The sequence below is a fragment of the Heloderma suspectum genome, chromosome W (assembly GCF_057233095.1).
Source record: "Heloderma suspectum isolate Gila_16-S chromosome W, 16-S_ref, whole genome shotgun sequence".
Taxonomy (NCBI): Eukaryota; Metazoa; Chordata; class Lepidosauria; order Squamata; family Helodermatidae; genus Heloderma; species Heloderma suspectum.
Window position 1 is genome coordinate 60,536,172 of NC_139475.1, and position 12,038 is coordinate 60,548,209.

Below are 12,038 nucleotides of genomic sequence, written 5' to 3' on the forward strand. Positions count from 1 at the left end.
CAGGCAAGAAAACAGATATGGCACACATCTGGCAGGTCACCACCACTGGAGAGTCTTGTCCTTCCATTGCCTCTTTTCCCTTTTTGTGTCTAGCTTTGTGATTGTTCTAGACTAGCCTGTGCCTGCTCCTCTACTCACTAGAGGTTAAAAGCAGAGTCCCACTGGTGTGGAAGTGTGTGTTACAAGACAAATAAATGGGAAAAAAGTTTGTTAAAAAAGAAAGAAAAAGAAAATATGTTAGGGGCCTCCCCCTTGACCTCCCCTGCCGAACTCCCCTGGCCAACTCCTGTTTGCTCCCCCTGTCTGCTCGCTCTGGTCGCTCGCTGTCTGAGAGCTTGCTTGCTTTTGTAGTCCCTGGACCAGCTGGAGCAGCTTCCTCTGCTCTGCTGGGAGGCGGGAAACAGACTGAAGCTTCCCGCCCACTCAGCTGCTGGGAGTACTCAGGCCACACACCCCCAATTCAGTTGGAGCTCTCAGAAGCACCTGGTGAGCTCACAGCCACTCAGAGGGAAAAAGGGCAGCCCCCTGGGCTTCCTGCAGCCCACTTTCCTCTTAGCCTCTGTCTCCTTTGTCTCTTCTACCACTGCAACTCCCCTGTCCAACTCCTGTTTGCTCCCCCTGGTCGCTCGCTCTGGTCGCTCGCTCTCTGGGAGCTTGCTTGCTTCTGTAGTCCCTGGACCAGCTGGAGCAGCTTGCACTGCTCTGCTCTGCTCTGCTCTGCTGGGAGGTGGGAAACAGAGTGAAGCTGTCAGGAGCGCCCTAGCTGCCTCTTGCAGTCCCCTCCAATAGCCAACTCAGGACACAGACGACGAGGAATTCTTTCTGAGACTTTATTCCTTTATTACTTTATGACTCTTTCAGAATACTAGTTGCTAGCGCCAAAGCAAGGAACAGCACTGGGGAAAGATAGCAGAGTAGCCTAAGCTCCAGGTAAGGCAGTTGGTCCCTGTTTGAAGGAGAACCACGGGAAGACCCTGAACTTATGGGCTAGGGAGAGATCCTCCCTCTTTCCCTTGGGTCCTCAGGACGCGACCGTTGCTTGCGCGCCAAATGAGCACTACGCCTCCTTTCCGCGCCCTCCAGCTGTCGTTGCTCCCTGCATCTGCGCCGAGCGTCCAGCAAGCCCCCCTCCAGCACTCTCTTGCTGCCAGGGTCACTATCTATCCCAGGAATGCTGGCAGGAGGAATCTCTGCCAGCTGCTGTCCCTGTGAGAGATGAGCGCGCTCCTCTCCCACGGATTGCTATTCCTCCTCAGAATCAGAACTGCTCTGGGCCTCTATGGGCTCAGTTTCCACCCTGACATCATCCCCGCTCCCATGAGCCCCCCCCCTCGTGCTCCTCCCCTGGGGCCGGGGGTTTGTGGGGGTACAGCTGGTGGAAGCGCCTCAGCAGCAACGGAGCATGCACATTTTCTGCGGGTTCCCAGGACCGCATATCTGGCCAGTACCCCTTCCAGTCCACCAGATATTGCAGGCGGCCGTGAGAAAGGCGGGAGTCCAGAATCTCCGCGACCTCAAACTCCTCCTCCCCCTCCACCAACACTGGCGGCGGGGGGGAGCCGACTGAGCGATGAGGGTCGCCAGAAACCAGGGGGGACAGCAAGGACCGATAAAAAACAGGATGGATCTTCATGGAGGGGGGGAGAGCCAGGCGAAAAGCAACAGGGTTAATCTGGGCCGTAACCTGGAAAGGCCCCGTGTGGCGAGGCGCGAGCTTCTTTGCGGGCAAGTGAGAGGGGAGGTATTGGGTGGACAACCAAACCCAGTCCCCCGGTTGCACACATAGACTTGGCTGGTGCCACTGGTCCGCAGAGGCCTTGTAGGCTGTCTTGGCTTGCTTGTGGGAGTCCCGTAAGAGGTGTTGTACCGCTCGCAGCTCCTCTAAAAACTCATGGGCCGCCGGCACCAAAGAGGGAGCTAGGGTGGGCAGGAAAGCCTTGGGGTGGTAACCAAAATTGGCAAAAAATGGAGTTTGGCGGGTGGAAGCATGACAGGCATTGTTATAAGCAAATTCTGCAAGAGGCAGCAAGGAAACCCAGTCATCTTGCTGGTAATTGACATAACAGAGCAAATATTGCTCCAGAGTCGCATTGGTGCGCTCGGTCTGACCGTCCGTCTGGGGATGGTGGGCGGAGGAAAGACGGAGCGTCACATAGAGAAGCCCAAGTAGCTCCCTCCAGAAATGGGCAGTGAATTGGGGGCCCCTATCCGAAATGAGACCCTCAGGCCATCCATGGAGGCGGAAAACATGCGCCACGAACAGCTCTGCCGTCTCCCTGGCTGTGGGCAACCCAGAGCAGGGGATGAAATGGGCCATCTTAGAAAACAAGTCCACTACCACCAGAATAGTGGTCTTACCGTGTGAGCAAGGCAAGTCAGTGATGAAGTCAAGGGAGAGCAGTTTCCAAGGTCCCGAGGGGGTAGGCAGGGCGTGAAGCAAGCCTGTGGGCTTGCCTGAGGGGGCCTTTGCCTGCTGGCAGGTTGGGCAGGAGGCGACATAGGTCTTGACATCCCAACACACACGAGGCCACCAAAAATCCCATGTCACTCCGTGCAGGGTCTTGATGACACCAAAATGCCCAGCTGTGGGGGAGTCGTGGCACTGATGGAGGACCTTCTCGCGGAGGGGTCTAGAAGGCACATAAACCCGGCCGGAATGGTAAAGCAGGTCACCTCGTAAAGAGAAGAGGGTAGAGTGGGGGGGGGGCAGAGGCTAGCCCCAATTCCTCCACTTTTGTGCGGACAAAAGCATCCTGAGACTGTGCCGAGTGAATAAGCTCCTCCCAAGAGCAAGGCATCGCAGCTGCCACCAGGCTCTGGGGGGGAAGAATCGGGGGGGGGGGGATTTCCTTCACCCCCTGGCTGGAGGTCCGGCTTACGAGAAAGAGCATCCGCTTGTAGGTTGTCGGAGGGCTTCACATGACAAATCTTAAGGTGGAACCGGGGGAAAAAAAGCGACCACCTAATCTGCCGCTGGTTTCAGGCACGGGCTGTCTGAAGATTTTCCAGGTTGCGATGGTCAGTTCTAACTTCGAGTGGGTGCTGTGCCCCCTCCAGAAGATGACGCCGGGTCTCCAAAGCGGACTTGATGGCCAACAGTTCCTTCTCCCAGATGGTATAATTCCTCTCAGACATGTTCAGCTTCCTGGAGTGGTAGGCGCAGGGTTGCAACCCACCGCCTTCCCGATCTGGCTGAAAAAGCACAGACCCCACTGCAAGTCAGAGGCATCAGTTTGCACCACAAAAGGCTTCCTCGGGTCAGGATGTTACAGGATCGGCTCAGAACTGAAAAGCTTCTTAAGTTCTTCGAAAGCCTGTTGGGCAGATGCCGTCCAATGAAAAGGAGATTACCTGCCCTTAAGGAGGTCCGTGAGAGGACATGTCAGCCGAGCAAAGCTGGGCAGGAACTTTCTGTAGAAATTAGCAAACCCCAGAAAACATTGCAAGTCCTTCTTGGTGGATGGAGCCTGCCAGGAGAGGACAGCCTGGACCTTTGCAGGATCCATCCTGATACCGTCAGCTGAGATAATGTAGCCGAGATAGCCCAAAGAGGTTAGGTCAAACGCACATTTCTCCAGCTTGGCATAAAGATGGTGCTCCCAGAGGCGCTGGAGGACGGCGGAGACATGGTGCTGATGGGCGTGGGGGTCCTCAGAAAATGTAAGTAAATCATCGAGATACACAATGAGGAAAGTGTCCAAATAGTCCCGGAAGATGGCATTCATAAAACGCGAAAACGTGGGGGGGGGGGGCGCAGGCGAGCCCAAACGGCATCACTAGCATTTGTGATAACGAATTCTGATGAACAATAATGAACAATAACTAACAAACGGCATTCATATGCTCTGTATCGGGTGCCGAAACAGGTCTTCCACTCATCCCCCTCCCGGATGCGAATCAGATTGTAGGTGCCACGCAGGTCCAACTTTGTGAAAATCTTGGCTCGCCCCAGGCGCTCCAGCATTTCCGGTCTGAGGGGGAGGGGGGTACTTGTCAGGGATCGAGACCGAATTCAACGCTCTAAAGTCATGCACCGGGTGGAGTTCTCCCGATTTTTTGCGCACAAACATGGTAGGGGCGCAGGTGGGGGAGGAGGAGGGGCGAATGAAGCCACGTCTGAGGTTTGTGGCCAAAAACACCCGCAGAGCTCAGAGTTCTGGCTCTGACATCGAATACAGCCGGCCGGCGGGGATGGTCGCCCCAGGAATGAGGTTAATGGCACAGTCAAAAGGGTGGTGGTGGGGGGAGCTGGTCGGCCTCCTCCTTGTCAAAAACATCCCGAAAAGCTGCATACTTTTCTGGGAGGATCACGGTAACTGAAGAACTGCCAGAAGCAGATGAGGAGGGGGAGGAAAGGGTTAAGGCCTGGGCTGGGACTGGCGTCTGGGTTGGGAGGCCATGCTCCCGGCAGTAGGGAGACGCGAACTCCACCTGCTGAAGCCCCCAAGAAATCTGAGGATCATGCTTAGAGAGCCAGGAAACTCCCAGCACAATTGGGTATTGGGGAACCTTGGCCAAGTGAACCTGAATCTGCTCAACATGAGACTGGGCGCGCAGAGTGAGCAGAACTGTAATCTGGGTCACCGCGCCCAAAGAAAGAGGATGCCCATCGATGGTCTCCATTGCCAAGGGGGCAGGAAGAGGCAGGGTAGGAATCTTGTGGAGGTGAGTGAGCGTTTCATCCATGAAACTGGTCGTAGCCCCAGAGTCCACTAAAGCTGGGGCCTCCACCCCACCCCACTGGGAGGAGCAGAGGTGAACATGCAATAGCAGATGGGAGGGTGGGGGGTTGCGGAAGGCACCCACCTGGTGGGGAACCAACCCCCACACTGGAGACCCCCAACAGGTTTGGGGGGCAGCCTAGTCAGGCCTGGGGATGAGGACGAGGAGGAGGAAGGAGAGGAGGGGGAGGCTGCGGGTCTGGCGCAGCAGGTTTTGACTAAATGTCCCAGCTTTCCACACCGAAAGCATCGGCGCTCTGCACACCGCCGCTCCAGTTCCTCCAGCGGCAGTAGGACTCGGGTAGCTCCCAGCTGCATCGGGGTCTCTTCCGCCCCAACCGCAGGGGCAGGGGGTGGGGGAGGGGGCAGGAAACGTGGGGGAATGGGAGGGGGGAAATCCTGGCCCCCTGCTCCCCCCCGGGTCCACTGGTGCCCCTCCAGCCGACTACTTATCTGGAGGCAGGTATGGATGAGGTCTTCCAAAGTAGGCGGGCTGGGCGTGCGTGCCAACTCATCCAAGATCTCGCCGTTCAAACAGTCCAAAAACTGAGCCACCAGTGCGGCATCATTCCACTGTAAATCCTGCATCAGCAAGCAAAAAGTTGTCGCGTAGCTGGAAACTGAGTCCTTGCCCTGCCTGAGGCGGCGAATCTCCCGAGAAGCCGTCTGCATGCACAGTGGGCACCAAACATTCTGGCAATCACTGTCATGAAACCTTGGTAGTCCCCGAGCAGGGGGTCATTAGCAAGAAGGACTCCTGAAGCCCATCTAGCTGCCACACCTGAAAGTAGGTTAACGATGAAACCCACACGAACCTGTTCCGTCAGGAAATCCTCAGGCTGTAGGCGCATGTACAGCTCCGATTGGGCCCGGAAAATCTGAAAAAGTCCCTTCTCCCCAGAAAACGTCTCTGGCAGAGCCACCGGGCACTTGCAGCGGGGGGGAATCAGAGGTGGTGGGGGTTGAACCGCAGCTTGCAGACTCTGTACGGCAGTCCTCAGTTGAGCCACTTGATCACGAAGAGCCTGGTTCTCTTGCGCCAGAGCTTGCACCGCCGAGTCCATGGCAGCCTCCAGAGGCAGTAGGAGCAGAGAGAAAAAAAAAGAGGAACGGGGACCAAGCTGTCAGGAGCGCCCTAGCTGCTTCTTGCAGTCCCCTCCAATAGCCAACTCAGGACACAGACGACGAGGAATTCTTTTCGAGACTTTATTCCTTTATTACTTTATGACTCTTTCAGAATACTAGTCGCTAGCGCCAAAGCAAGGAACAGCACTGGGGAAAGGTAGCAGAGTAGCCTAAGCTCCAGGTAAGGCAGTTGGTCCCTGTTTGAAGGAGAACCGTGGGAAGACCCTGAACTTACGGGCTAGGGAGAGATTTTCCCTCTTTCCCTTGGGTCCTCGGGACGCGACCATTTGCACGCCAAACGAGCAGTACGCCTTCTTCGGCGCCCTCCATCTGTCGCTCCCTGTGTCTGTGCCGAGTGTCCAGCAAGCCCCCCTCCAGCACTCTCTCGCTGCCAGGGTCACTATCTCTCCCAGGAATGCCAGCAGGAGGAATCTCTGCCAGGTGCTGAGCCTGTGAGGGATGAGCTGGCTCCTTTCCCACGGATTGCTGTTCCTCCTCAGAATCAGAACTGCTCTGGGGCTCCATGGGCTCAGTTTCCACCCTGACAGAAGCTTCCCGCCCACTCAGCTGCTGGGAGTACTCAGGTCACCCCCCCCCCAATTCAGTTGGAGCTCTCAGAAGCACCTGGTGAGCTCACAGCCACTCAGAAGGATAAAAGGTAGCCCCCTGGGCTTCTTGCAGCCCACTTAACTCTTAGCCTCTGTCTCCTTTGTCTCTTCTGCCACTGCAACTCCCCTGGCCAACTCCTGTTTGCTCCCCCTGTCTGTTCGCTCTGGTCGCTCGCTCTCTGGGAGCTTGCCTGCTTCTGTAGCAGCTTGTTGTACTCTGTTCGGCTGGGAGGCGGTTGTCCCTTCCCTCACCCATCTTTTCTGCTGCTCACCCGAGGTGCTTTTGTTTTTGTTTTTAAAAAACGGTTAATTTGGAGTCTCCTGTGTTGCCTCCTGACTAACAGACCTCCCCACTTCCCAAATTGTTTTTCATGTTGCATTTTATACCGATGTTCATGGATTTTTTTTCTAAGCACGTAGTGTTTTCATTTTTATTTTATTATTTTTCCTTTTTTGGAAGCAGCTTCCTCCTTTTTCCAATCCGAAAAACCATCCCGGACCCCAAGCAGCAATTTTTGTGAGTGCCCTGACCTCTTTCTCTCTCTTTCCCCCTCTCCCACCCCACCAATTTCCCCTGCATGGGGCATGGCATGACTCTCTCTCCTCCTTCCTCAGTTCTTTTCCCTTTTCACAGTTCTGAGCTGCTGATATTCCTATTCCGAGGCTAACCTGATATCCCCCTCTGGACATGTGCCTGTAGTTGGACTATGTGTGTGTTCTGTGTCTCTGCAGCAACTCTCCACTTTGGGCCCTCCAGAAGTTATTGTACTGCAACTCCCATCATCCTTCACCATGGCCTATGCTAGCTAGGGCTGATGGGAGTCATAGGCCAAAACATCTCAAGGGCCAGGAGCAGAGTCACAGCAGACACACATATCTGGATTTTAGTAAAGGCTGCAGTATTCTTTTTAAGAAGCAAGTTCTTAGCCCTTATGACTGTAAAAGAAAATAGGCAATGCCTGTTGAAATCTCAGAAACCAGAGGTGGTGGGCAGGGTTTGTCCTACCTCAATAACAGAGCACCTGCTTTGTGCGGAGAAGGTCCCAGGTTCAATCCCAGGTAGGGCTCAGAAGGAATCTGGCCTGAAACTGCTGCCAGTCAGTGACTAGAGTCAAGAGGACTAGAATCTTACTTCATTTTTAAGGGAAGGAGCATTGCTCAGGGGTAGAGCCCCTGCTTTGCATGCAGAAGGTCCCAGGTTCAATACCTGGCATCTCCAGGAAGGGCAGGAAAAACTTCTTCCTGAAACCCTGGAGAACTGTTGCTGCTGGTCAGTGTCAACAGTACTGGGCTAGATGGACCAAGGGTCTGACTTAGGAGAAGGCAGCTGTTTCTGTGTTTTTCCAGCCATAAAGCTCTGTTGCATTGTCTGGTTCAGGGGCGGGGAATCAGTGGCCCTCCTGATGTTGCCAGACTACAGTTCCCATCACTCCCAACCATTGGTTGGGGATGGGAGTCTGAGTCACACCACATCTGGAGGGGCCACAGTTCCTCCCCTCCAGAGTTTCAGGTCTGCAGAGGCAGCTCTGGAGGGAAGACAGCCAAATGAGACGTTGTTAACGCTTCCACACACTAATGTCCCACCTCCACTTCTTCCCAGCAGCTGACCTGGACCAGCCCTGCTGCAAGGCGCTGTACGACTTTGAACCAGAAAACAATGGTGAGCTGGGCTTCAAGGAAGGCAACATCATCACACTGACCAATCAGATCGACGAGAACTGGTACGAGGGCATGATCAATGGCCAATCGGGCTTCTTCCCCCTGAACTACGTGGAAGTGTTGGTCCCGCTACCTCAGTGAAACAGCAGCTCTCTTCTGGTTTTCCTCCTTCCCTTTCCCCAGCACCACCTTGCCACCTGCACAGACCAGTTGGTGCGCCCTGAGAGGGAGCAAAACAGACGGGGGGGGGGGGGGGCTCTTTTTTCCTTACATTCCACGCGGTACACCCAACACTAATTTCCCACCCAGCAAGTGGGAATGTTCCATAAAAAGCGTGTGATCGTATCACTGCATGAGCCAGTGGAGGGGCAGGGGGGACGGACCAAGCCACTGGGAGGGGGGGTGGCAAAGCACAAAGAGGTTCATACTGACACCCCCACTCCCATCTCCCCTTTCTCCCATCTCCCTCCTCTTTTTGTGGTGCTTGAGCTTTTAGGGACATCAAGCCAAATGGTGAGCCCACGTTGGAACATTTGTGCATGTCTCATTCTTGCTTTGTGGATGGGCTCTTCTCCCTGCCACATTGGTCTTCTTTTGTGTTTTTTCCCCTCTTAAAGAAGCCTCGTGTGGCACAGAGTGGTAGGCGGCAGTATTGCAACCAAAACTCTCCCCACGACCCGAGTTCGATCCCAGCGGAAGCCAGGTCTCGGGTAGCCGGCTCAGGTCGACTCAGCCTTCCATCCTTGTGAGGTCGGTAAAATGAGTACCCAGCTTGCTGGGGGAAAGGTAGTCACGACTGGGGAAGGCAATGGCAAACCACCCTGCTACAGTCTGCCATGAAAACGCCAGCGCAAGTGGCGTCCCTCTAGGGGTCAGTAATGACCCAGTGCTTGCACAGGAGGAACCTTTCCTTTCCTTCCCCTCGTAAAGCATGCTGCCTGGAGTGAGAGGGGGATCAGGGGCTCCCAGCTGCGATTGTCCAGCGTCTTTTCCATGCAAGTGCAGGCATGCCATGGTGGCTTGGAGCAGCCATCTGCATTAGAGTGTGTGTGTATCAGAGGCACAAAATAGCCCCATGCCTCAGTTCCAGACGTTCCCATGGGGCCAGCTTGTATTGAAACAATACGAAAGGCCTCACCTCGCTTTGCACAGGCCTGTCACGCTGCAAGAAATGGAAGCACTTCTGATCCCTCAAATTTAAGCTATCTTGGGCATCTCCTCTTTCCTTCCCCCCACGCCACACGCATGCATGCACGCACGCACACGCACCAGAACAACAGGCAGGCTGATGGACACATGTTTACAGAGGTGTGCATGCACACACAGGCCCACATCACTACAGCAAGGCCGCCTAAGGGAAACTCTCCAGAAATCCCCACTTTGAGAACTCATCGGTGTACATGTTCACACAACAAGGCAGCAAAGGGTGGCCTTGTAAGCAGGAGGGGATGACGGTGATGGTGTAGTTCTTTGACGAAAGAAAGTAGCTTACTGGGGATGGGCCTGACACTCAACTCTTTCCCTGATATGCTAGCTTTCTACCTGCCAGGGGAGGTTTTTATACCGATCAAAACTACTTAAACAATCTGTGGATCCATGGTCAAAGTCCAGGATTCCCCTCCATTCTACATTAACGTCTCCATGGGAAGCCTGAAGGCATTGTGTTGACGTGTATAATTTTAACTTGCTGCCCTATGTGTACCTCTCAGCCTGGATCTCACCCATCTTGTAACCTCTCTGTGGTATTTTTTGTTGTTGGTTGGTTTGTCTGTTTTAAACCTGGGAGGGCCCTTGGCCAAGATCTTGCAAAGGATACAGGGCCAGTGAACTTTGGCTAACAGAGGCGTTTTCCAGTTGTGGGGGAGGAGCAGAAACCCTTACCACCACCACTCCAAATTGACATGTTGGTCTGAGTCCCGCCCCCCCCCCCCAAATATGAAGTGTGTCACTTGGGATTTACACCCGACCCTAGTTTAGGCATAGCACAGGGGCTTCCTGTTGGCAGGGGTGAGGGGCATGCTCTTAATGTTTAACCTTGCAGTCCAGAAATTTTCCTCCTGTGGCAACCCTCGAGGCAGGGTTGCAGTTGCTAATTTCCTCATTTGTTTTAATGCAGCTGTGTGCTGGAGAGAGCTTTGCTATCTGGGAGTTCTGCAGAGGGCTTGATTTCAGTGGAATAGTTCAGTAAAGTTTCTCAGGAGTTTAAAATGTGTATTTCTTTCCCCTCTCTAATATCTTTATGATGCCACTCTCTCACTGCAGGCAGTGGGACTAAATACAGCCGAGACTAGTTCTCTTTGGGGGGGGGGGGTGTTCCTGGCAGTGTTGCTGTTTGTTTCATCCCCTTCCCCAATGGAGTACTGATTCGGTTTTGGAGTGGGATGGTTGCTGGACCAGAACATGGTCACCTTCTCTCCAAACTGATTGTTCAAACTTGGGGGGGCTCTCCCTTTCCTGTTGACATTCCCTCCAGAAGTGGCTCCTGTATTTGACATACACATAATATTTATATTTATGTATATCTATATATCTATATCTCAACCAATTTATTTCGCAATTAATTTTCTCCTCCTTGCTTAGTATGTGCTTGGCTGGTCAGCAGAGGGGAGGGGGATTTCTTCTGTAATCATCTTGTTCTAGCTGCTTATATTTTTACCCTCCTTGCTGGCCTAACTCCACATCTTTTGATATCTGCCTGTAAAACTTCCCACAGTCTCCCCACACAAACATGTTTATTAGATCTTCTTCAGATATTACATCCCTGATGTGACTCCCAGGGTGTTCTCTGGCTGGAATGTAAAGTTTAGTTGTTATGTGTTTAAATTCCCCCACCCCCGGCACACTCCCCAAACTCACTAAGAACAATCAACTTTTGGTTTGCAGACCAGATCCTGTTCGTGTGTGCATGTATGTGCGTGTTTGGGGCGGGGGGAGAAGATAATTGAGGGACTGTTACAGCTGCACCTGGCTATTTTTTCAGATTTTGAGCAATTCCACCAGTGTGTTCTTTCTTCCCTTCTCCCCTGCCACTCCCTATCACTCATCAACCAGGACCACATGAACAAAACTAATTGGGCGGGGGGGGACAGTTGGACCTCTGTAAATACTGGCTCTCTGATCTGTAGCAGTGTTGTGCCACGGTATAACGTCTGGCACCTTTTCCATTGGGTGGAGTGAAGCGAGTCTCTTTTCTTATTCTGGACAATTTATTGGAAATTTAAACAAAAACCCTTCTTTTGTCCTTGTATATGGATGTATTTTCCCCCTTTTTTGTTTTGGAATAAAAGAAAAACCTTGTATCTTTGAAATAAAAAGTATTAAATGTCTGAAGGCCATGTTGGTTTGTTTCCTTTCTTAAACCAGGGGGTGCGGCAACTTGTGGTCATAGACCCTCATGCAGCCCGGCGCCTCATTTGAAAAGCCCTCTGGAAGCGATCAGTTCAGACCTCTGGCAAAAATGTTCAGTCCCTCCTGGACAGGGGGCACAACAAGGAGGAGCTGGAGAGATCAAAGGGGGTGGTGGTGACAAGAAATGAGAGAGAGAGAGAGAGAGAGAGAGAGAGAGAGAGAGAGAGAGAGAAGGGTGGCCCTGCCCACTTTTAGCTCTAGTCCCGCCCACTGCTGGGCATTTAAATTTTCCTCTCCCCCACCGTGGTCCCAACAAATAACACCCCTCCAAAGCTGCTGTTTGTGGTGGCTTCCCACAAAATGCAAACAGCAACTTCAGAGTGTACTTTATTATTAATAATAATATTTAAATAAAACCCTTTGGAGCAGGCCTCTCCAACTTCGTACCCTCCATAGGTGTTGGACTACAACCTCCATCCTCCCCAGGCAGTGTAGCAATTGGCCATGCTGGCTGGGGCTGATAGGAGCTGTAGTACAACACCTCCGGAGGTTGCTGGGTTCAGAAGAATGGTTCTTA

The 12,038-nt window shown here is 53.2% G+C and overlaps 1 protein-coding gene across 3 annotated transcripts in view; it reads left to right on the forward strand.

Moving 5' to 3' along the window:
* The window catches only part of LOC146334073 (endophilin-A2-like), a 90,350-nt gene extending 78,915 nt beyond the window's left edge, over positions 1–11,435 (forward strand). For 2 of the 3 annotated variants that reach the window (XM_084825168.1, XM_084825169.1), the window contains one exon: positions 8,058–11,435. In XM_084825168.1, coding sequence (XP_084681294.1) covers positions 8,058–8,254 — 197 coding nt within the window. In that variant the 3' untranslated portion in view covers positions 8,255–11,435. Of the gene's footprint in view, positions 1–2,557; positions 2,622–8,057 lie in introns of those variants that run through there. The other variant, XM_084825170.1, reaches the window with a different exon arrangement.
* The last annotated feature ends 603 nt before the right edge of the window (positions 11,436–12,038 follow it).